We start from the raw sequence: 21,702 nt of genomic DNA, 5'->3' as shown, positions 1-21,702 counted from the left end.
GCACAGTCGAACCTCCATGCCGTGTAGTGGCCATGTCAGTGAACTGGAGCCAAGAAGGTGAAAGTGAGGTCATTCAGTGCCTCTCATGGGAAAGATCCTCAAATATGAGGGATGACAACTGACAGCACTGGTTTTCTTCACCCCTCACACTCACCCCTTTCTCCCTCTTCCTACCTAGAACTGGATGGGGAAGACTGTTGGAGCTGCAGCAGCCCTCTTGTGATGATGAGGCCACCTTGTGGATGGAAGGCAAGACTAAGATGGCATAGCATAAAGATAGGGGGAGGCTGGGCACTGATGATACCACAGAGCCCTGCACCAGCCCTCAGCTGCTGCCTCCTGACCTCATGATTTGTCAGGAAAAAAGAATCCCTCTTTATTTAAGCCACTTGGGTCCAGGTTATGTCCACTCATAGCAAAGCGACCTCCCACACCCATGGCTCCCCAAGCATGCTGGGAGCAAGCTGTCCCTCACCGCAGATGCAAATGGCAGTCGCCCCAATTCCCTTACTTGCTAATCCCCCTCTGCTCTTTGCCTTTTCATAGCCGAAGTTTCCAGCTTGTTGAGCTGTGGGTTTTGTGTTTTTTTTTGTTTTGTTTTGTTTTTTATGTTTTTTTTTTTCCTCCTCTTGGTGCCAAATAATGAAATTTCAGTACTTAGCTTTGAAAACTCTGAGCTTTTCTAACTGCTGGTAAAAGACATCTCAGCAAGATAAGAAGCAAAAATTGTTCCTGCTTCCCCTACAGCTGCAAAAACATAGACACTCTTTGGAATCATAAAGCCGGTTCCAATAAGTGGTGGATTGAAAACGTTTACCGAAAAAAACCACGTATGTTCTCCTCTTTAGTGTGGAGACCGATATGAAAATGTAAAGCCCTGTTCTATTATCTGTCCGTATGAACTTGTTTTCAGCAGGTTTACTGGTGCTAAAGAGCCTTGTAAGACACCTGGCCTTTGGGCCTGGCTGCAGTGTCCTGGGAAATGTGACCTCAGCCCTCGCAGGCTGCAAGGTTCAGGACTGGGGGTGGGGGGGTTGTTCCTTATGCGGTCATTTCTCATCCTGCTGATAATATTTAACTTGGCATCTGTTATGTTCTGGAATTTCTGGGTCAAAATCTAAGAGGATCATTGCCACTTGCATAAAGGGAAAAAATTAATAAAACTTAAGATGTTCTTAGAGTCTTTATTTGAACCAAGACTCCGAGGATCCTTTGTCTCATTTTTTTAAAGATTTATTGATTTGGGTGATAGAGAGACAGAGAGAGCAAGCAGAGGGAGAGGGAGACAAGAAGACTGCCCACTGAGAGGGGAGCCCAATGCAGGGCTCGATCCCAGGACCCTGAGATCATGACCTGAGCCGAAATCAGGAGTCAGATGCTTAACGGAGTAAACCACCCAATTGTCTCTCTCTTGTCTCATTCAAATCAACACTGATCTACCAGTCTTTTTTCATGTGTTCCCCTGTCCAGAATGTCCACCTGCTCTGCTCTCCCTTCATTTCACTAACATCACCTCACCCCTCAAGCTTGCCCAGAGTCTCCCTCTTAGAAGGATCCTGCCCCCAGCAGAACTAGGGCCTCCCTCTCCATTCCTACAGCCCCCCAGTGTCTTCCAAACAACTCCCTCCCTCCCTCACATCAGCCAGGACTCCTCTAGTTACAAGGGCTAAGAACCCAGTTCAAACTAGCTTGAGCAAAGACCGAGTTGCATTAGCTCTGGTGCTTGGAAACCCTGACCAAGCTGCACTCGGTCACAGCTACATCCAGGCGCTTGCAGGATGATTTGTTCCTGTGCTTTGGTCTCTGTCTAGCCTCTGCAGTGGCCTGCGGTGGCTTCATCCTTAGAGAGGTTCTAGCAAGGGAGTGACGGCAGCACCAGAACCATAGTCCACTAACTCAGTCAACCCAGCAGAAAGAGGCTGCATGTTCTTAAAGGCCAGAAGCAGTTCTGCGATTCTGATTGGCCGTTCCCCACATGTCACAAGCATCTCTGAGCCAATCACTGTAGCTTCTCATGGGCTAGGTCCCACCTGTGCCCACTATGGGCAGGGGCGGGAGCCTTGATGGTACAGGAGGGCTAGTCCTGGAAAGGGTGAGTGGGGTGGTTTCATCAGGACACTGAGCTGGCACAGAAGCCCTCCATAACATGAGCTTGTAATTCATTTTCATGTGTCCCTTCTGTGTCCAGATGGCTGAACACAGAAGCTTGGTACATGGTAGATGCTCAGTAGTTTTGTGGGATAACATGATGGAAAATACTAGGATGCATCCTGGACAAGTCACCTCAATGCCTCAGCCTCAGAGTCTCTCAGCTATTTCAACCCCCCTCATGTTGAGAGGCCGCTCCTGAGACACAAAGAGCTGATGTAGGCCAGGGGGACATGGGGGAAGGGCAGGGGGAATGTTCCTATCTCGGATTTTTGCATCTTGTGAAATTTTTTTTTTTGAGAAGATAAAAATCTGGGTGTGTGTGTGCTATCTAGTACTTAAGTTCTGACAGCTAATTAGAAAAACATTTTTTAAACATCGTGCACACCCATGGGCCACCTGTTTATGAGGACAACGAGAGTCGGTATTTGAAATGTACACAACGGGGAAGAATAGGAAGCTTCTGGAAGGCCACCTTCATAGGGGCTGTTCCCCTGGCTGCATGAGAGTGCTGTCACCCCACGCTGGTCTGGGAGTTTCCAGGACCAATCCCAGGGGAGCAGGCCCACCACATGAGGGTGTGAGCTGGGCCAGTCCCACGGCCTAGGGCAGACCCTGGCCCACTGGGAAGGCTGCCTCCAATTTTCCACCTCGAATAAGACGCATCTTCCCCAGAATGCCATTCGGCCCTGGCCAAGTGGAACTGATTTTGCATCCCAGAGCCTCCCGGAGCTCCTAACGAGATCTTGACTGGAGCCTGGCTTTAAACATTCTTCACAGCGGGTGATTGGGTCTTGATTTGCTGGGTGCATTCAGCTGAGTCACTGTCCCCAAACAATATGAGAAATAAAACGCTGGCCACGCTTGGATGGCCAGCAGATACCTCCTGATCCGTGGGGCCAATTACACGGGCCGCTCCCCGCAAGCAGGCCCAGTGCCCCCACCTCCAAAAAAGTCCTGCTTAGAAACAGAAGGTGAACAGCCTCAGAGACAGAAAAGCTGTTTAGTGCCAGGCCCTGTGCAGGAATGGGGGGTGGGCATGGTTGGTGCTCTATTACAGGTGGGGAAAACGAGGCATGGAGAGCAAGGGGCCCTGTCAAGGTCACATGTGAGGGAAAGGCAGACTTGGGCCAAGGCCACATGTGAGGGAGAGGCAGACCTGGGCCAAGGTCACATGTGAGGGGGAGGCAGACCTGGGCCAAGGTCACATGTGAGGGAGAGGAAGACCTGGGTCTAGGAACCAGGTTGTCTGCTTGATGTTCAAATGGTGTGCATTCTGGACCCAGCTCTTCCATAAGCACCCCAGGGGGCTCTTGCTACCCTCACAAGTCCCTGCATAACAACTGTCATTCTCCCCCAGGGACAACCAGCCAACGACACGCAGGCCTGCCAATGGCTCTGGCTTTCTCTCTGGACAGCTCCCCTTCACAACCCTGACACCTGTTGCTGCTGGGGGCACTCTGGGGCAGCCCACGTTCCTGGGTTCCTCAGCTCCACTTCCCACGAGACAGCCGCTGGCCCTGTCAGAGCCTCCAAGCCCTCACCTGTAAGATGGGAGTGACAGAGAATGCCCGTCTCGGGGGGTCCTTTGCAGGGCTTTAGCAGAATTGCCTGCTGTGAATGACCCGTGGCTGAAGAGCAGACCAGCTCTCTGGGAGACAGCAGTCCCCCCAAGATCCGAAAGAGTGTGGCCCCTGCAAGGTCTGGAGGCAGAGCTCCTACCTGCACCCCTGGCTTGACAGGTGCTGCCATGACTTGGCAGGACGGAGTCACATGCTAGCCATCAAGTGCTTCCACCTAGAAGGGACATGTGCCACTTCTCCTAGCATCTCACTGACCATGTCGTGAGTCACCCCGTGGCATTACACGTCTCCCTGAGGGGGATGGATGAAGACAATAATCCTGTAGATGTGTTCCGGAGGAAGAGAAGCAGGACATGTGGGCAATCCGCCAGAGGAACCCCTACTCCACACAGGCACCATGAATCCCAGTCCACACACATACAAGTGGCTTTCTAGAATGTCACTTAGTGTCCTACTTCACCCTATCCTGCTGAGTGGGTGGAAGATTTCACCCCTGTCATTCTTTGGAGCTTTCTGCCTGGTCTGTGGTTCTGGTCAAGTTCCCAGGGTCTGGTGCAGTGCCAGGCTGTCAGGAGAGGAAAGCTCTAGTACCCTTTATCCCAGGCTGAATTGTGTCCTCCCCGCAATTAGGAGAAGTCCTAAGCCTCAGCACCTCAGAATCCGATGGTATTTGGATACAAGGCCTTTGAGAACTGATTAAATTAAAATAAGGTCATCAGGGTGGCCTTGGAAGAAGAGGAAATGTAGGCCCCCAGAGAGGCAGCAGGAATGTGCATGCGCAGAAGAAAGGCCAGCTGAGGATTGAACAAGTGTGCCAGAGAGAGACTGGCCTCCAGGGAAGCCGACTCTGCCCACATCTTGATCCCAGACTTCCAGCCTCTGGAGCCAGGAGAAAAAATTATCTTTTTTTAGCCACCCAGTCTGTGGTACTTTGTTGCAGCAACACCAGCAGGCCAATACCCCAATGGTCCTGTGTTCACACCTGTTATCACTGAGGCCTCTGGTGCTCCTGGCTATGGGGACCTGCAGATTTCAGAGTTTGGCTGTGTCCACATCACACTTGGGCCAGGGGACCCCTTGGCAGCAGCCAAGGACCCTATGCCCAGGGTCTTCCTTCCTATGCTCACAAGAGTGCTGTGTTATCCAGAGCCTGCCCTTATCCATGCTTGGGTCCTCAACATCCTGGGACACATAGACCTCATTCCCAAGGGAATCCCCACCTGTTTCTTTCCACCAGTCCCTGCTGCCTTCTGTAACCCAAGGGATTTGTGACAAAGTCAGGAGGTCATCCACCAGCTGTGGGCTTCCCTGGGCAAGGAAGGATAAGACTAAACTCCCACTGACATGGGAGAGAGAAGAAGGTGAAGATCAGGAAGGAAAAGACAAAATTACCATCTCAAAATATTGTCCTGTCTCCTGCAAGTGACCCCTTGGGGAGACATGTTCTGATCCTCACGTTTCCATTAGGGCGAAGTTTGCTATAAACAAGATGGGTTTTCTCCCATGTTAAAGAAGCCTGTTGGTAGCAGCCCACTGCTGGTATAGCAATACCACCATCCTTAGGGACAGGGATTATCGTTTTGTCTATTTGAGCATCCTTGATGGATGAGGGTGAACTTCCCAATGTCACCTCATCATCCAGAATGGCTGCTGGAGAAGCAGCCATCACATCTGCATTCTGGGAAGCAGGAAGGAAAAAGACAAGAGAACAAAGGAGCAGACAGAGCTCCTAGCTGAGTTAGCTCCCCTTAAACAGTCTGTGCTAAAGAAAGTTTCTCCTATTTCTGCTAACACCCCACTGACCAGACTTTAGTCACATGAGTAACTACAGTGGGGGCAGAGAATATCACCTTATACCCAGGTGCTTCCCTGAACCACAAAACATCAGGGCGAGGTCACTAAGACAGGGAAATTAGGTATTAGGTGGCAATTGGTCATCTGATACCCTAGGACACGATGAGGAACTTGAAGGTCAGAGAGAAGACATGACTTGCCCCCCCAGTCCACACCCCGTGAGTGGCAGCAGTAGGGATGTAGAACTGGCACTTGGGCCACATACAATGAGCCCCATCACCATACCAAGGTCTCAGAAACCCCTGCATTCTGGTCAGTCTTCGGCATGATGTTTGTTACCATCCAGATACAACACACAGAATGAGGTCCTGGCAGAATAGAAGCGAGCAGGTCTTTTCAGGAAAATCAAAAATATGAATGGCAGACAGTGTCGGTGAGGCCTACTGGTAGAAGTTAACAGTGGCCCAGCCTCTTTGAAGAGCCTGTTGGCTCAGATTAGTTTCAACTATAAGAGAAAAATCCAAAGGGGTTGAAATCGAGTAGCCATTATTTCTCACTCATCCTCAAAAAGTCATCCTAAGGTGCAAAGTCCAAGGCGACTGCAGACGCACCAGCATCAGGACATGGGCTCCTTCTATCTTGCTGCACTTCCGTGAAAGGCTTTCATTACCAAGATGCTCTGTGACTCAAGATGGCTGCTACGATGCCAGCCTAGAAGAAAGACACAGAGCCTGTCCTCTCCATAAGGAAGTTGCATGCATGCTTGTATTCCATTGGCCAGAACTTAGTCCCATGGCCACACCCACCCACAGGGACGGCTGGAAAATGTAGTCTTGATCCAGGAAGCTCTTTACCCAGCTTTTTAAAAAATCAGGGATTCGATTACAATGGAAGAAAAGGGGGGGCACACTGGAGGACTCTGCCAAAAGACTGTAAGACTAATTAAAACTAATTAAGACTTTGTGCTCCAGTAATTCCACGTGCATGAGTTACTGAAAGCATATTTGAAAGGATGTTTGTCACTGAGTTGTCTACTGTCGCAAAATGTATCAGGAATAAAAACCGCCCTGCCACCTGACACGAAGGATCCCGAGATCAAGTGTCAAGTGAAGAACAGACAGACAGAACATCTACATTCCCAGAACAAGGTAAAGCGCATACACAAGTGTGAACACACACAGGAACCTCCAGCCAGCAGCAAAGCTCCTGGCCTTGGCAGTGCTTCTGGGGCAGGGGACAGGGAAAGTGAGGCCAGGGCGGGGAGGAGATTCATGCTCCACTGTGCACCTCCCTGCACAGGGTGAACTTTTCTTATGCATGTTACCTATTAAAAAACAAATTTTAAGATGGGCAGTAGGCTTCAAGCCTCTTTTTGTCTATGGGTGCCTTTCTGTTGACAGGGCTGTTTGCTCAGGCATCGCACTGAGCAAACCCAGGCTGTCACTCTGGCTTCTCAGATGGCACTGGCCTGTCCAGGCCTCTCTACCCAGACCCCAATATGTGCCCTGCTTGGAATACCCAGCAGGCTTCTAAGAAAGCTCTGAGGAGGAACCTCCTGGCCCACTCCTGGCCAGCTTTCTGTCCCGGATCCTGGGGAGCATGGCACTTTGGCCCCACAGTCACAACCTGTGTTGGTAATCCTTACAGCAGGCCTTGCAACACAGGCTTCTTTATCCCCATTTCACAGATGGTGAGCTGAAGCTAGGGGAGGGGAAGCAGCCAGTCCAGGAGAGCAGAGCAGAAGGTGCAGAGAAAGGACAGGACCTTCAGGGCGTACTCCAAACCCCACACTCCCCAACAGGGTTGGGAAACGGCAACTCACAGAACCATGTTTCCCTTTCCACGATCCTCTTGTCTGCTCGGATGGGGACCCGAGATATGGGGCACTGGGATCCGACTGTCCTCCACTTCTCCAGCAGCCAGTCCAGGGCCTGAGCACTGGCCAGTGTTCTTCCATTGAACAAATGAAGGAACCCAGAGCCTCCCAGGCGTTGGGACACAGAAGGACCTGCCAGGACCTCTGATCATCACAGGGTCTCACCCCAGCCCTCGGGCTCCTAAGAGGAACCTCTACAGCGACACCTTCTGTTCCTTTTGTTTTTTTTTTATTAAAAAATAGATCCAGAAAATATACACACTTCCGTCCACCTGCCGGAGTGAGCTTTGAGGAGGCCAAAGCGCAATGGGGAAGAGGCAGAGGGATGAGAAGAGCCAGACTGGTCCTGGTGCCCAGGCTTTGGAGAAAGGAGGTGCCCCCAGCCAGCCAGACCTGCCCCTGAGAGATCAGAGTCTGGGCCAGCGGAACAGGGAGAGAGCAGGTGGAAGGGGGAGGCAGCCCCCAGCTAGAGCAGAGGTGGCCAAAAGCAACTGGGGGTACAGAGGGCGAGACAGGGCCTGCCTGGGGCTGCTGCCCACACAAGGTCCCATGACCTCGTCCTCCTCCCCACCAGGGATTTGGCACTCCCTAGTCTTCTCTCCAACCTGCCCTCCATGGACCCCACTAGGCCTTCTGGGCCACGGTGGCCATACTCAGGCATTGATGGCCTTCCAGCGCTCACTGTCTGTGCTGTTGATGCTACCGGTGTGGCAGGGCATGGAAGCGATGTCATCCAGGTAGGCCACCCCACCGGCTGAGTCAAACTGCGTGCTGGCGGCTCCTGCCGCCTCCAGGCCTTCCCGCCGGGCCACAGCGTAGGGCTGGGGCAGGTGCACATCTGGTTCTTCCGTCTCATCTACTTGGCATTTGTAGGAGAAGAGGATCTTGGGCTCCGAGCTGGTGGGGAGAAGAGAGGGGTGGTGGAGCCCCACTGTGTGGTCAGGAGAGGCCTCCTTCTCCAAACAGTAAGCCTTGCTGTCCAATGGCGGCCCCAGGAGGTCCCCAAAGCTTGGACTCTGGAGTCCAATGGGACCTGTTTTAAAACTCAGCCTATGTGTGAGCTTGGACAAGGACACGTTTCTCACTTGCCTGTTTCTCACTGTAAAATGGGTACAACTCTGATCTCAAAAGGCTCTTTGCAAAGGGTAAACAAAGGTAAATTCTGGCCCGAGGGGCTCAGCAAACACCAGTGGCAACCTCCACCATGGCAGCTTTTATGACCACCTACTTGGTGCTCTCCTGGGCCATGTTGCTGAGCAGGGAGAGGGCAGGTGGAAGGGGGTCCCTCAATGCTCAGGGTAACTCTGACAGGGAAGAGCTGTACCCAATTTACAAAAAGAAGCCCAAGGCCAGGGAGATAAATGCGTGTGCAAGGTCCCACACAGATCAGGGCTGGGCTGATGAGAGCCAATCCAACCCCTCTCACCCCTCCTCTGATGCCTTGCCCACCCCCCTCCAGTCCCCCGCCACCTCTTCAGATCCAGCTTTTCCACCACATCAGAGGCCCAGGATCCAACCATCAATCCCCCATGTCCTTAGCATCCTGTCTCCCTGACAGGCATCCAAACACAAACAGGCACCTACGTGCACCTCCCCCATTATCCACTCCACACCAGCCTCCTGCAATCCTGCTCCCCTTCCCAGCCACTCCCAGTGAGCATCCAGGAGCGTGGTGATTTGTCTTCTTTGTTCCCTGTCAGAACGTGGCAGCTGCAGCAGTGCCCAACATCTAATAGGTGCTCAGTGAATGCTTGCTGAAAGAGTGAGCGGAGTCTTCTAAAATGAAAAGCAAGCAAGTGTAGAACACTGCACATAGACACTCTCTTGTGGGTAAAGTGTATATGCCTGTGTGTGTTGCATATAGAATGTGTATATGCATGTATGTGCATGCATGTGTGCATATGCATATATGTGTGTATGCACGCGTGGGTACAGACATATACACACCATCTGTCTCATCCTTCCCAGGGCCTGAACTGGGTGGGAGTAGGGAGCCGGGGGACCCTGAAGCGGATGATGCGCATGCGCAGGGAGCTGGAGGCACAGTTCTGCAGGCAGCCACGCGGGGGCGCCCGTGGCCCTCAAACCACCAGCCGCTGGGTGGTGAGCAGGGCACGAGCTACCACCCCCCACCACTTCCCACGCCCCCTACCTGCGCCACGCCCGCCCCATCCCGGTGGGAAAACTCACCCAAAGAAGCCTCGCAGGAAGGCCACGTAGATGAGGGGCGCAAAGAAGCTGAAGTAGAGAAATGTGGTGGCATCTACACAGCTGGGGGCGGGGCAGGAGGAGCGGATCAGGGAGGGGCCTTCTCTGAATGGGACCTGGGCTTAGCCTCCCCCTGCCCACCGCTCCCAGTCCCGCCCCGCCCCACCTACCAGAGCCCCTCGATGATGTCCGCACAGAGCAGCGCACTTCCCAGCCCCTGTAGCAGGTTGAGTAAGGCCAGGATGCCCGCGTACACATAGAAGCTCCTTCGTGCTGGGGGGTTGGGGACCGTGAGGCCCTGCCCTTGCCTCCACCCTTCATCCCCAGGAGTCACCTGAGGCCCTTCTGGGCCGCCAAGAAGACCCCTCCCTCTCACCAAGGGCTCTCCAGCAGAAGACCCTCCCCTGCACCCAGCACCGACCCAGAGCCACCCACTGGCTGCTTACAAGGCAGGGAGATGCGCTCCTTCAGTGGGGTCTTGGGGAGCACGACCACCAGAGAGTAGACCTGCAGAGACAGAGCACGGCTGAGAAGGATGCTGGGGACACCAAGCCCAGAGCTAAGCCGGGGACCAAGACATCCAGACCCCTGCCTCAGGCTCTGAGACCCATGTAGCCACCCCCAGGGTGCCAGGCCCAGAAAGGGGGAGGGGTCCTCTCCACCTCACCAGGAAGAAGAAGCAGGAGCTGACCAGCCAGAACTGGCGGCCCCCATGCCCGTAGATGTTGAAGTCCTCGGCTGACAGGTGGGCGTCAGGGTACAGGATTTCCAGAGTCCCCTGCAGGGGCAGGCAGGGGATGGCCTCAGTCTCCTACCACCCAGAAATCCTGGGGTCTCCCTAATACAAAGCACTCAAGAGCTCTCCACCATAGCAAGCTCAGCTCCCTGGCCGGGCCTGCTCCAGACTGCTCGTGGCCTCGCTCTACTCCCTACCCACTTGGCTCCAACACCCAGAGGAGGCCCTTGCCGTGGAGCAGGGAACTGAGCTCGACAGGAGGTAGCCACTGCCAACTCTAAGGAAGGAGTCTCTAAATGTATAACTCTCAGTGTGGTCTGCAAACCTGTATGTTAGGGAACCTGGGCTGCTGTGACAATGGCAGTTCCAGGCATCCTCCCCGCCCCCACCCCAGGCTACTAGACTAGAATGGTCAGTGGGGGGTCAGAACCTGCCTTGTTAACAAGCACCCTAGGTAATTCAAACCTGGACCCAGAGCCAGGGAGCAGAGGATGCTCAGCCCTCAGTGACCCCTGGCCTCCTCCAGGGAGCCCCCCTAGCTGGCCCTGCCCCCTACCTCCCCCTTTACCTGGGTGACCGAGTAAGCCAGGGACAGCACCGTGGTGATGGCCAGCACCCGTTTGATGCTTGACTTGCTCTCCAGGTGACCTGGAAGAAACGTGCTGGTCAGGGAGACAGAGCCAGCCGTGGGAGACTGTGGTGGGGTCAGTGCCCGCTAGGGAGGGACAGGGAGAGCGCTGGCCCCAGCAGCACACGCACCAAAGGCAAGGCCCAGGATGACCACACTCAGCTCGATGGCCAACAGGAAGAAGCGGGTAATCTCCCACAGGATCTGGACACAGAGTGGGCAGAGTGTCAGCCTGGGGGCCCAGTCACCCCTCTCCCTAGCGTCCCACACCACCCCCCCACCCTTGTCAGCAGGCCCAGCCACACCTTATCAGCAACAGTTGCAGCATCCGAGGTGCTGACCGTCATGGACACCACGGCTCGGGCGATGCCCACCAGCGCCACCACAAACACCTGGTAGGCAAGAGTGGGGATGCTATGATGGGGTCAGGGAATGAGACCACTGCAAGGCACAGTGCATCGCAGGAGCCTCAGATTCTCTGAGAACGGAAGGATTCCAAACTCAGAGTCAGGAGTGGGATGCAGGGAGGTGGGGTGACCCTCCACGGCCAGTAACCTCCACCTGGCCTTTCCCTCTCCGGCCTCAGTTTCCTGGCTATACCGGCAGCCTTAGAATGGCTAATGGGGTGACATGGAAGAGCCCCACAGCCAGGCTGGAATGCGAGCCCTGCTGCTTCCTGCCTCTGTGACCTCAGCCAAGGATCTGCACCTTTGTGCCTCAGTTTCCTCATCTATGAACTGGGGTGAAACCAGGACCTACTGTATTTGATGGCTCTGAGGAGCAAATGGGTAAATCGATGTAGCGGAAGTGAGCCTGGTAGCCAGTAAGGGCTGGGTACATATTTTCAATCAGTGCCGTCATATTAGCACTTTTAATACCCAGCCATGGAGGAGAGGAGGCTGCAGGGAAGAGACCTCAGAGACCCTGGGGAACACTGCTGCCCTGATTTGGGGATGGGGTGAAACCCAAGGGAGTCTAGTGACAGGCACAGCTAGAACACCAGGTGCAGCCATTGGAAAGGAAGCTGGTGGGGCAGGGGGTTGGTGGGGAGTAGGTTGTAAGTCCGGAGCTGCTGGGCTGCCTGGCTCCATGAGCACAAGACTGCTGACAAGGCCACCAGAGAGACCCCAGATGAGAGGGAGACTAAGACTGTGCCTCCACAGTCTTATGGAGCCCCTGAATCCAGCCAGTCTGAAGCCCCGGAACTTGTCAGTTTCTCCATCAATACATTCCCTCCAGCTTCCATGAGTTTCACTTTGTTTTTCTGATACATGCAAACACAAGAGTCCTGATACATACACAGTCTGTCCTTTGTGCCACGAACCCCGTGTGGAACTCTCGGGGAGGCTGACACCACTCAAGAGGACAGGCTATAGAAGCAGCCAAATGCTGTGTGCCTATTGTATGGCTGGCTACCAGCGGGCTAGGGCTAAGGGCGTGGTCTTCTTTGGTGCCGCAGGCTAAAGCAGGCCCAGCACACATGATATAGGAAGGAGGGCACCGAGGAACAGAGAGGCCAAGCCACCAGTTCAGGGTCATTCGGCACAGCTGGGGCCTGGAGGCAATCTGCCTGAGCCAATGCTCACCACTGTCTCCTGAGCTCTCTAGAAAGAAGTCCCCAGGAATACGAGGGCAGGGTCAGCACTGAGTCCCCTGGTACTGCTTCATGGAGGCATCAGTGGGTGTTCTGTCTGCGAGCATCTCTTCCCCTGCCTTCTACAAACGGCTCCCCAATTTTCCTCCAAGGGCCACCACCCTCTGCAGTGCACATGGCCTGGCTGAGTTGACACCACCCTCCCAGCCCCCGAGTGCCTCTTTCCTGCTAGTCACAGAGATTGGCTCAGCGACCAACAGGGGATCCAAGGCAGGCCAGTCAGAGGGAGTCCCAGGTCTATACTAGCACCACCAGGAAAGCGGTCCTCTTCCATTGGCATGGGCAGAGAGAGAGGATATCAGCTTACAGCTGCTCTTAGCTAATTTGGACACCGGCAAGGGAGGGTTCAATTACCCTTTTCACCTACGCCCGTTGGAGTTAGGTTTTTCTGTCACCCGTCGGGAGTGAACTCACCAGGATATAGAAGGTGATAAAAATGGGGCTGGAGGTGACACGGATCTTGGCCCGAGCAAATGGAAGCTTCCAGAGCAGGAAGATGAAGAAGAGCACATTGGGGATGAGCAGCAAGAGGTCCCAGTACCGGACCCTGGCAGATGGGGACAGAAGCCAGCCACCTGGTAAGGTTCTGTCTGCAATCCCCCGTCCCCGCCCCCATCACACACACCACATCCATGCATGCTGCGCACAGGGGAAACCCACTCAGGGCATAGCCTGCCTCACCTGGAGGTTCCGATATCCTTGTAGAGCAGCAGCAGACAGCGATGTGGCACGCTGATGTTGGGTGCCACGGGTGGGGGCAAGGCTGTGCTCCCGTTGGCCCAAATCACCTCTTCCAGGATGTCCATTCTGCCAGCAGCCGGCCCTGAGGGAGTGAGAGCCCCCACGTCAGTAGCGCAGCGGCTGTGTGGCCTTGCGTCTCTGGTATCAGGTTCCCAGTAGATCCCAAGAGTGGTTACCTACCATGGGCTGGTGGACCACTCTCCCGCCGACCAGGCAGAAGTTGAGGTGTGGCTCCCCCGCATGCCACAACACAAGACCCGGACAGGGGCCCAGTCCGCTGCCTTGGCCTCTGTCTCATGACCCACACACAGTAAAGGCCACTCCCAGTGACTAAGCCTTCCTCTGTGCCAGGCACAAAAAGCCGGCTACTCGGCATGACCCCAGCTCCTCCCCCCTCCCTGGGGGTCTGGGAGATAGACAGGGAGCAGAGGGTCAAGGTCCCTGTGTCCTTGGAACCAGACTAACGACAGCGTCCACCCTGGGAGGCTGTGGTGGGAACTGAAGCGAGATCTAGCGCCCCCTACAGCCCGCATACACGCAGTCCTCAGAGTCCTCCGCACACAGCCCATTGGAGGAAGGCGAGGTACTGACTGTTTGCAATCCCGCAGCCACTGAGCGCCAGAGTGGGGCACCGTGTGCACCTCAGGCAGACCACATCCCTTGCAATCCTCTGCTGCCTCCCTGGAAAGGGAGACACAAATCAGGGGGACATGCATTGTGCCAGGAAGATGCACAGGAGGTCTCCAAGTGGAAAGGGGGAGGAGAGACATGGCATAAGGGGCCCCCCCTGGCAGAGGGAGCTGTGTCTGCAAAGGCAATGATGGGGGGGGGGGATGCCAGGAGACATGGGAGTCAGCAGGGGAACCCACATCCAAGAGCCTCTGAATGAGAGGTGAAGAGTCCAGCCTTTAAGACAGGAGAGCTGGTGGCGTGGGGCCTTAGGAGCCCCCTGGACCAGACAGGCTCCCAGGTCGCTGGACTCTCAGGGACTGGACCAGAGCTGGGTCCACAGTGACAGCAACAGGGACTTCCTTGGGGAACTCAGGGGGGTGCAGGGCAGGCGAGCATGCCGTGGCCTGGGCATCAGGACATAACAGACACCAGTGTTAAAAATAATGACCAGAAGAGATGAAGCCTTATGACCTGGAATCTCCACTTCTGGGTACATTGTAACTGCCCAGGGCTAGCAATGGCCCAGACGCCCGCCCTCAGCATACGCACACGTACGTGGTGCCACTCATACAAGCAGAACAGAAAGAGAAAGAACAGGCCACTGCTATGTCGGCGACATGACAGGGCCTCATGGGTATGGGGCCAAGTGGGGCTAGCTACGAGTGCATGTGTGCGGCCCGTGCCACGCACCGACCCAGGTGAGGGTCACCTTTGTGGAGGATGGAGGGCATAGTGGGGGCAGGGGGGGGCATTCCAGCTTCTAGTGCTTGATGGTGGTGGGGGGGTAACACAGGTGTGCTCACTGTGGCAAAATTCATTGAGTCTATGGTCTGCGACTTTTCTAATACTGATTTACACGTCAGTAAGTTTTAAAAAAATTAGAAAGAGGTATTCTGTTCACACTCTAACAGCACAGGTCTCCCATTCAGCAAGGAGCAGGCCAGGTCGCTGGGTCCCTGCACCCTTTTGCCATGGGCAAATGCCCTCAAATGCCATGGGCACCCATGTCTATGCTGTCACTAAGGCTACCCCTCAAATGCCATGGGCACCCATGTCTGTGCTGTCACTAAGGCTACCCCTGAGCACCAAAAGGCCCGGGGTGAGGGCTGCAGGGGACACAGGGCCTCCCAGCTACTGTTCCAAGCCACGGAACACAAGTGCTGCCTCTGGCTGAAAGGGACAGGAGACCAAAGCAGATGGGCTGAGACCTGGGGCACCGACCCCCCGTCCTTCTCCTCAACAGGCCAGTCTCTGGCTCTGGGGTCACATCCCCACCTGCAACTTGAGGCCAAACCAACAGGGAAAAAGAACATATGCCCAACACACATAGTAGGTCCAAAGAAAGGATGCATTCTTCATGCATTCTTCCACCAGCCAGGCAGCCAGCATGAAAACCATGTTAACGGAGGAGTGGGACCAAACGATGAATGGGTGACACAGTAGAGACTACCAGGGTCCGCAATACCCACCCCTACCCTTTAGTACTGGGGCCCATGGATTTTACCTTACATATGGCTTCCCAGGATGATGGCTATTTTCCGAGCTTCTATTGCCACCATATGGCCTCATGACCAAGTTTTATTGAGTAGTTAATTTAATGGGTTGGTCCATTTTAGGCCAAGCAATCTCCTTTCCTATTGCCTGGAATAGGGATATGGTGGCAGGAGCAACAGCAGCCACCTTAGACCGCAAAACTGAAACCATGTATTGAGAACAAGAGAGAAAAGAGAAAAAGTGTCTGGGTCCCAGACCAACATGCCTCCAGGCATATCTTGGACAGCTTGAAAACAGACCATCACGCAATATGCAGGAATAATCTACTGTCTTGTTTCCTGACCTTTGTTTCAACAGCTAAGCCAGAATCCCAATGAATATGAAGAGGTACTGCTTTGGACTGGGTTGTCAGACAAGCTGACATTTGCACTAGATCTAAATAATTGAGAAGGAACCAGACTTGGGAAAATATGGACAAAAAGCACACCTGGGAGAGAACAGTGAAAGCAAATGCCATGAGGTACAAACAGGCTTGGCCTGGTCAAAGGGCAAGAAGCAGGCCAGTGTGGGTGGTGGGGAGATTAGAAAGGCTGGCAGGGCCAGGTCACACAGGACCATATGGCCACCTACACTGTGACTGCAGTCTGAATGCAATGAGAAGGGTGTTACAAAGGCAGGTGAGAGGGTCCCATGTCCACATGGAGAGGATCCCTCAGAATGCCAAGGAACATGGAATGGAACCGGGGGAGGGAGGCAGGGAGACCAAGGAGCCACTGTACCAGTGCAGGCAGGAGGATGGTGGCTCGACCAGTGGCTGCGGTGGGAGTGGAGTGGAGGGATCTGGGATACCCCTGGGAGGGTCAGCCAACATGAGCAGCCCACAGACCCCGAGGGGATGCGGGAAGAGAGCAAGAACTGGTGACTTCTGGCCTGGCTACTGGGTATTTTACGTGTCCCTACCAAACACGGCCCCCTTCTCCCCAGCTATCAAGGTGTAATTTTATTCCAGGACCCCTCCGTGATGCCCTGCTGCATAGGCAGGGGCCCTGCCCCTGGGCCAGAAGCTAAATCTTAACAACAGTAAGCTAATGGCCTTGGGAAGGGGCAGTGTGGAACAAAACTGGACACCTCAGTAGTACACAGGAGTTCTCCAGATTGACATGGGGATGGAGGGGGTGGGGTGCTACGATTTTTCGTGGACAGGGTCCAAGGCTGCCACATGTCCTGCAACACGTGGGACAGCCCACCAAATGAATGATCGTCTTTCCCTTTGCCAACAGTGCCCCGAAGGGAGACTCTGGTCCACGTGTGGAGGGGCATTCTCCTTGCTGGTGCCAAGTTTAGGCAACGGCAGGTGATGAAATATGGGGCAAGTCTCCCAAGAAACATTCTCCTCGCTGACAGTCAGACACCCTCCAGGAGGAAAGCCCTTTCTTGGCACCTGCATGGGGCCCTTGAGGGTCTGCTGTGTGAACGTGGCCATGCTGAGCATGGGGTGTGCCACTCCCCCCAAGACTTCTGTGACCTGGGAGGATGACTGATAAGTGACCTGAGTTGAAGGAGACAGATTCCACCTCCCCCTGCGCCCCTCACCATTCTCTGTGGAGCAAACTTCAGGTCCCAACAACCCAACACCAGCTCTGGCCTAGGACGAGGTGTCAAGCAGTCCTAGGAGAGGCAGGCCCCAGAGGGCAGGCGAAGCACCCAGTAACTGCTGAGAAGCCGAGAGGTCTCTTGTGGCCAAAAAAAAAAACAAAAAAAAACAAAAAAAAAGCCAGTGAGGATGACCAGGGCCAAGCAGCAGGAAGAATCAGATAGAGTCTGATGGGGGAAGCATCACTTGGTTTTGCCTGTCCAGCCCCTCATTTTCCTGACAGGGGAGCCTCAGCTCCCCAGGTTTCTGTCCATGAAATTGAGGGATAGCTGACTCAAGCCCTTCACAACGCCCAAGGAGTGTGCTCATGATCTAAGCCTGGCTTATCAGGACACTCCACTGTCCTGGCCAATGAGAATCAGCACAGGACTTGCTGTCATTGCTAGGAACAGATACTTTCCACTCCAAGTGTCATGGTACCAGACAGCTGGACCACTCTGACCCCACATGTGGGTACCCACCTGAGAATAAAGCCAACACAGAGGGATGCAGAGCTGAGAGGCAGATGGAAATCCATACTGGGATAGAGCCTCACATGAGCTCCTGGATCTAGCCAGACCTGAAGCTAGTACTACTCCTGCACTCTTTTTAGGCATAAAATCCCACAAATTCCCTTCTCTACTTACATCTAGTTGAGTTTGATGTCTCTAATTCACTAAGGAAAACCTGCTGGCTGACATGGGTTATGGAGTCGGACAGATTTGGGCTGCACTTCTGGCTCAGCCATTATGTGGCTGTGTGACCTTGAGTGAGTCATTTCTCCTCTCCCCGTGTCACAGGGACAAATAACACCTTCCCAACAAAGTTGTCAGGAGGATCAAACAAGAACAGAGAAGTAAATGCCTAAGAAAGGTCACACCTCGGTAACTGCTGCCTTTTTTTCCCAAGAGGAAGGGTTGGGGGCTGTAAAGGGCAAGGGCCCCTTGGGAAGGTGACTGCTCCGCCAGTGCCCCTGCTGACTCAGTGGCTGCAGCAGACACCATCCCTGAGCCCTCCCGCTGCGAGGGAAGGACTTCTGTTATCTCCTCGGACAAAGCTCTGGGCCTCCCAGCTACCTGCCAGGTTGTCTATTTCCAGTGCCCAGGCCCCCAAGTGGTGACTTGCCAAGTGCCCGTCTCTGGGAGCCAGTTTCTCCACCTATAGATGGAAGGCTCTGGGCTCTAGAGCGACGCTTCTCACACCTGAACGTCATGAACGTGCAGATTCTGATGCAGCAGGCCAAGGGCAGGGATGACGGCCCACATTGTTAATATGATCCCAGCTGGTGCCTTTTCTCTGCTGGTCAAAGAAGCACTGTTGGCTTATGAGGCTGTTGGCCTTACCAGAATTATCACTGTGTGTCAAAGCTTGTAAAATAACTGAAGCAACAATAAAAAATAAAACAACAATGCACACTACCCTCAGACACAGGGCTAGATGCTTTACACACTTAGTGTGTACACACTTAGTGACACTCTCAACTATTACACCACCTCTGCATGAGATGGAACTACTCTTGTGCCCATTGTACAGAGGGGGAAAGGAGAGGCACAAGAGGCCCCATATTCTCCTCCCCACACCTTGGGAGCAGGGCTTGGGAGCAGAAGCCTGGGTGGTGACAGAGAAGTAAGGGGTCTGCAGGCTCAGGAAATGGGGGACAGAAGATGGGACAGGGGACAGGAGATGGTGAGAAGGCTGGCTGAGGGCAAGAAGAAGTAGAGCCCAGATTCGAGGGATGGAATTCGCAGAGGAGTTTCCTGGAGGCTGAGTGGCTTAAGGCAAATGCAGGTCTTTCAGGACCAGGGAAACCAGAACAGACTGTTTCTTCCACCTGGGAGGTACTTTCCTGACCTTGTTAACATTCCAGAGGCCATCTTCCCACTCTCCACTTGGGCCTCCAGCTCCTTTCCATCCTCCCTCTGTGGCCAGCCTATGGGGCAGGACCGGCTCCAGTCACACAGTGACTGGTAATGAACCCCTGGAGAAGATCTTCCCTTCTCTGGGCTTCAGCTTTCCCGTCTCTCATCTGTGCAATGGGGTTAACCAGGACTGGATGGAAAACCCCAGAGAAGACAGTAAGCCCTGAGCAAAAAGGGAGAGGCTATACTTCGTAGTTGCTGCAATGCCCCCTCAGTGCTTCTGACCCTTAGCAGACAGGCGAGATTATCTAAACTCTGGAAACAAAACAGATTAAGAAGGTTCCATAGGACAGACGCCAGCCCCTCATCCTTCAGGCTTGCAGGTGTGGGGAGGGGAACGCTGTTCCAGACAGGCCACTCTTGGTAAACTGCCAGGAGCCCAGGCAGGAGCCCCCAGGACGAAGGGAAGCCCCTCCTGATTTGCCCCCTGCCTGCTGCCGTGCCTCATACCTTCCATCCTCCAGCCCCCTGGCTTCCACCTTGTTCTCCAAGCTGCTAAGCTTCCTCCTACCTCAGGGCTCTTGTTCTGGCCTTTCTGCCGGTCTCATCATTCAGGCCACCTCCTCAAAGCCCTCCTTAACACATCTCCCTCAGCTAGCCCGCCCTGAGGCCTCCATCTGAAGTGGGTCCTGATGTGTTTACTGGCTGCCCACCCCAGGCGTGCTCATGACCCAATCCTCTAGAATAGTCCCTGGTACAGAATAAGTTCTCAACAAAATGTTACGATGGGGACAGATGAACCTCCAGCAGAGTGCAGCCAAGCCCTTCCAGGGGAGTGGGAGAAGGATCACCTGGGAAGACCCTCAGCCCCTCCACTACCACAGATGCAGAAAGCAAAGTACCCCTCCACCCTCCTTCCCCTGGTCCCATGGACGCAGCACTTCTGAGCTTCCCAGAAGGCCCCTGCTGCAACAGCAGCCCTAGCTGCATAACCACCACCTCCTGCCCCTTTCCGGCTGCTGAAGGCCATGGCAAAGTTGGAGGCAGGTCCTGGCTCCTGTCTGTGGACCGAGGCACAGGCCCAGGGCAGGGCCACTGACTCTAGACTCTTCCTGCACAGTCTCAAGCCACTGGGTCCACCATCCCTGCTGGCTGGCCAGCCCTGGCCCTGCGCAGCTGTAGGTGTGCTCACTGCCCCTCACCGAGCGCTCTGCCACCCCTACCCCTCCGGGCCTTCCCATTACCCGTCGCCTCTTCCTGTGAGTCCTCACCCAAGGGGCCCCCTTGGCCCTCTGAAACCTCTCCAAGGGGGTCCTCTGAGGCTTCGCCCTGAGCGGGAAGGGGTCACTCCCGGAAGAAGGAGCGGCGACAAGTGGGCCACTGTCGAGCCGTGGGGATGGCAGTGGAGGTCCTGGTCAGCTCCCGGCTCTCCCGCAGCTGTCGCGGGTAGTCACTAGATGCACCCGGGCTCTGGGTGCTCCCTGCCGGGTAGGGGCTGTAGGTGCGGCGGAGGCCAGGGGGCGTCCCTGCAGTGGCGGTCCCAGCCGCGAAAGAGGGAGGGGGCGCCCAGCCCCGCCGTAGGGCTTCAGGACGGGCGGCGACGGGGCTCCCCCTCCAGGTGTGGCGGGAAAAGATTCCCTTCTTACCTGAGGGCCCCGGGCCGTGCTCAGGCCCCACAGCCCGGGCCGCTCATTCGCCACCGAAGAGAGCGCCGACGAGGCGCCGGCCCCGGGAGTCTGGCCTCCAGCGCCCGGGGCAGGCTGCGGGGCCAGGGAGCGTCGCGCAAGAGCCGCTGGCAGCCGGCTCCGCAGAAATGGGGGGCCGGCAGGAAAGGGGAAACGCGGTCAGCGCACCGGGCCCACCGGCCCCCAAAGAGCAAGCAGCCTCTCCGGGCAGCGGCGACCGGAAAGCAGCAGCGACCTTTTCGTTGGGCCAAAACTGCGAAAACAGCCACGGCCCCTACTTATAGAACTCAGGCCCGCCCCCAGACCCCAGTAGCCTATAGAAATGGAGCTCCACCAAAAAGAGGGCGCAAGCTGCGGGAAAAGCCAATTAGATCCCTAAGAGGCGGGGCGACCCGCTGACCTCTTAAAGAGACAGGAAACTAGCACTGCCGGGGAGGAAAGCAGCGCCGGGGTAGGGACGCTGCTGCGTACCTTGCCCTGAAGGCCGCCAGGATCGCGGACCGGAGAGCCGAGGACGCTGCCGCCTCTTGGCCCCCGCGCCTGCCAGCTGTCAGCAGCTGTCAACGGACCCTCTCGCTCCAGCCTGCGCTCCTCCTCCCGGGCCCGGCGGCGGCCCGACCATCCAGGGAGGAGCCTCCGCGGACCGCCCCCTCGCGTGCCACCGCCTCGGGCGCCCCGCAGCGGCTGTCGGGTCGGGTGACCTTTGGTCACCTGGCTGAGGAAGGAAGGGTAGGGACAACCCCTCCCCCGGAACGACGCGCTTCCACAGCACGCCACGCCGCCTCCACGTCCACCATCAAAGCGCGCTGGCATCCGGGTTTCAAGCACTCATTTTCACAACCTTGCAGGGTGGTTGTTATTAGTCGCCTTTTCAAAGGAGGAACCTGCGGCTTAGGGACGTTAAATAACTTGCCCAAAGCACACAACTAGGAAGTGGCAGAGCCTGGACGCGGGGGGTTTGAACCGTTCCTCGTCTCATCTCTAACTTCGA

At 55.3% G+C, this 21,702-nt stretch overlaps 1 protein-coding gene across 5 annotated transcripts; it reads right to left on the bottom strand.

The window, feature by feature from the left end:
• Positions 1 to 7,617: 7,617 nt before the first annotated feature.
• TPRA1 (transmembrane protein adipocyte associated 1) lies at positions 7,618 to 21,402 on the bottom strand. Of its 5 annotated transcripts, none has more exons than XM_059161924.1 (11): positions 21,183 to 21,402; positions 13,309 to 13,450; positions 13,042 to 13,174; positions 11,279 to 11,365; positions 11,105 to 11,177; positions 10,914 to 10,993; positions 10,277 to 10,387; positions 10,056 to 10,116; positions 9,780 to 9,882; positions 9,592 to 9,672; positions 7,618 to 8,298 (listed from the first exon to the last, which is right to left on the bottom strand). In XM_059161924.1, the coding sequence occupies exons 2-11, from the start codon at positions 13,431 to 13,433 to the stop codon at positions 8,055 to 8,057; spliced, it is 1,098 nt and encodes a 365-aa protein (XP_059017907.1). In that variant the 5' UTR covers positions 13,434 to 13,450; positions 21,183 to 21,402; the 3' UTR covers positions 7,618 to 8,054. The 5 variants fall into 5 exon arrangements, with proteins under 5 accessions (XP_059017907.1, XP_059017906.1, XP_059017908.1 ...); XM_059161923.1 differs by lacking the exon at positions 21,183 to 21,402 and adding an exon at positions 20,673 to 20,975; XM_059161925.1 differs by lacking the exon at positions 21,183 to 21,402 and adding an exon at positions 20,271 to 20,356.
• Between the last annotated feature and the right edge of the window lie 300 nt (positions 21,403 to 21,702).

The sequence above is a fragment of the Mustela lutreola genome, chromosome 2 (assembly GCF_030435805.1).
Source record: "Mustela lutreola isolate mMusLut2 chromosome 2, mMusLut2.pri, whole genome shotgun sequence".
Lineage (NCBI taxonomy): Eukaryota > Metazoa > Chordata > Mammalia > Carnivora > Mustelidae > Mustela > Mustela lutreola.
The sequence above is the reverse complement of the archived record's forward strand: the minus strand, read 5'-3'. Positions and strand labels throughout refer to the sequence as shown.

What these genes read in the sequence shown, in the direction of transcription:
- TPRA1 (XM_059161924.1), bottom strand. Translation starts at nt 13,433, where the DNA reads ATGGACATCCTGGAAGAGGTGATTTGGGCCAACGGGAGCACAGCCTTG. An exon ending in GCTCCTGCTTCTTCTTCCTG is followed by an intron (nt 10,117 to 10,276) that starts GTGAGGTGGAGA and finishes CTGTCTCTGCAG; the next exon opens with GTCTACTCTCTGGTGGTCGT. An exon ending in GACATCATCGAGGGGCTCTG is followed by an intron (nt 9,673 to 9,779) that starts GTAGGTGGGGCG and finishes CCCCGCCCCCAG; the next exon opens with CTGTGTAGATGCCACCACAT.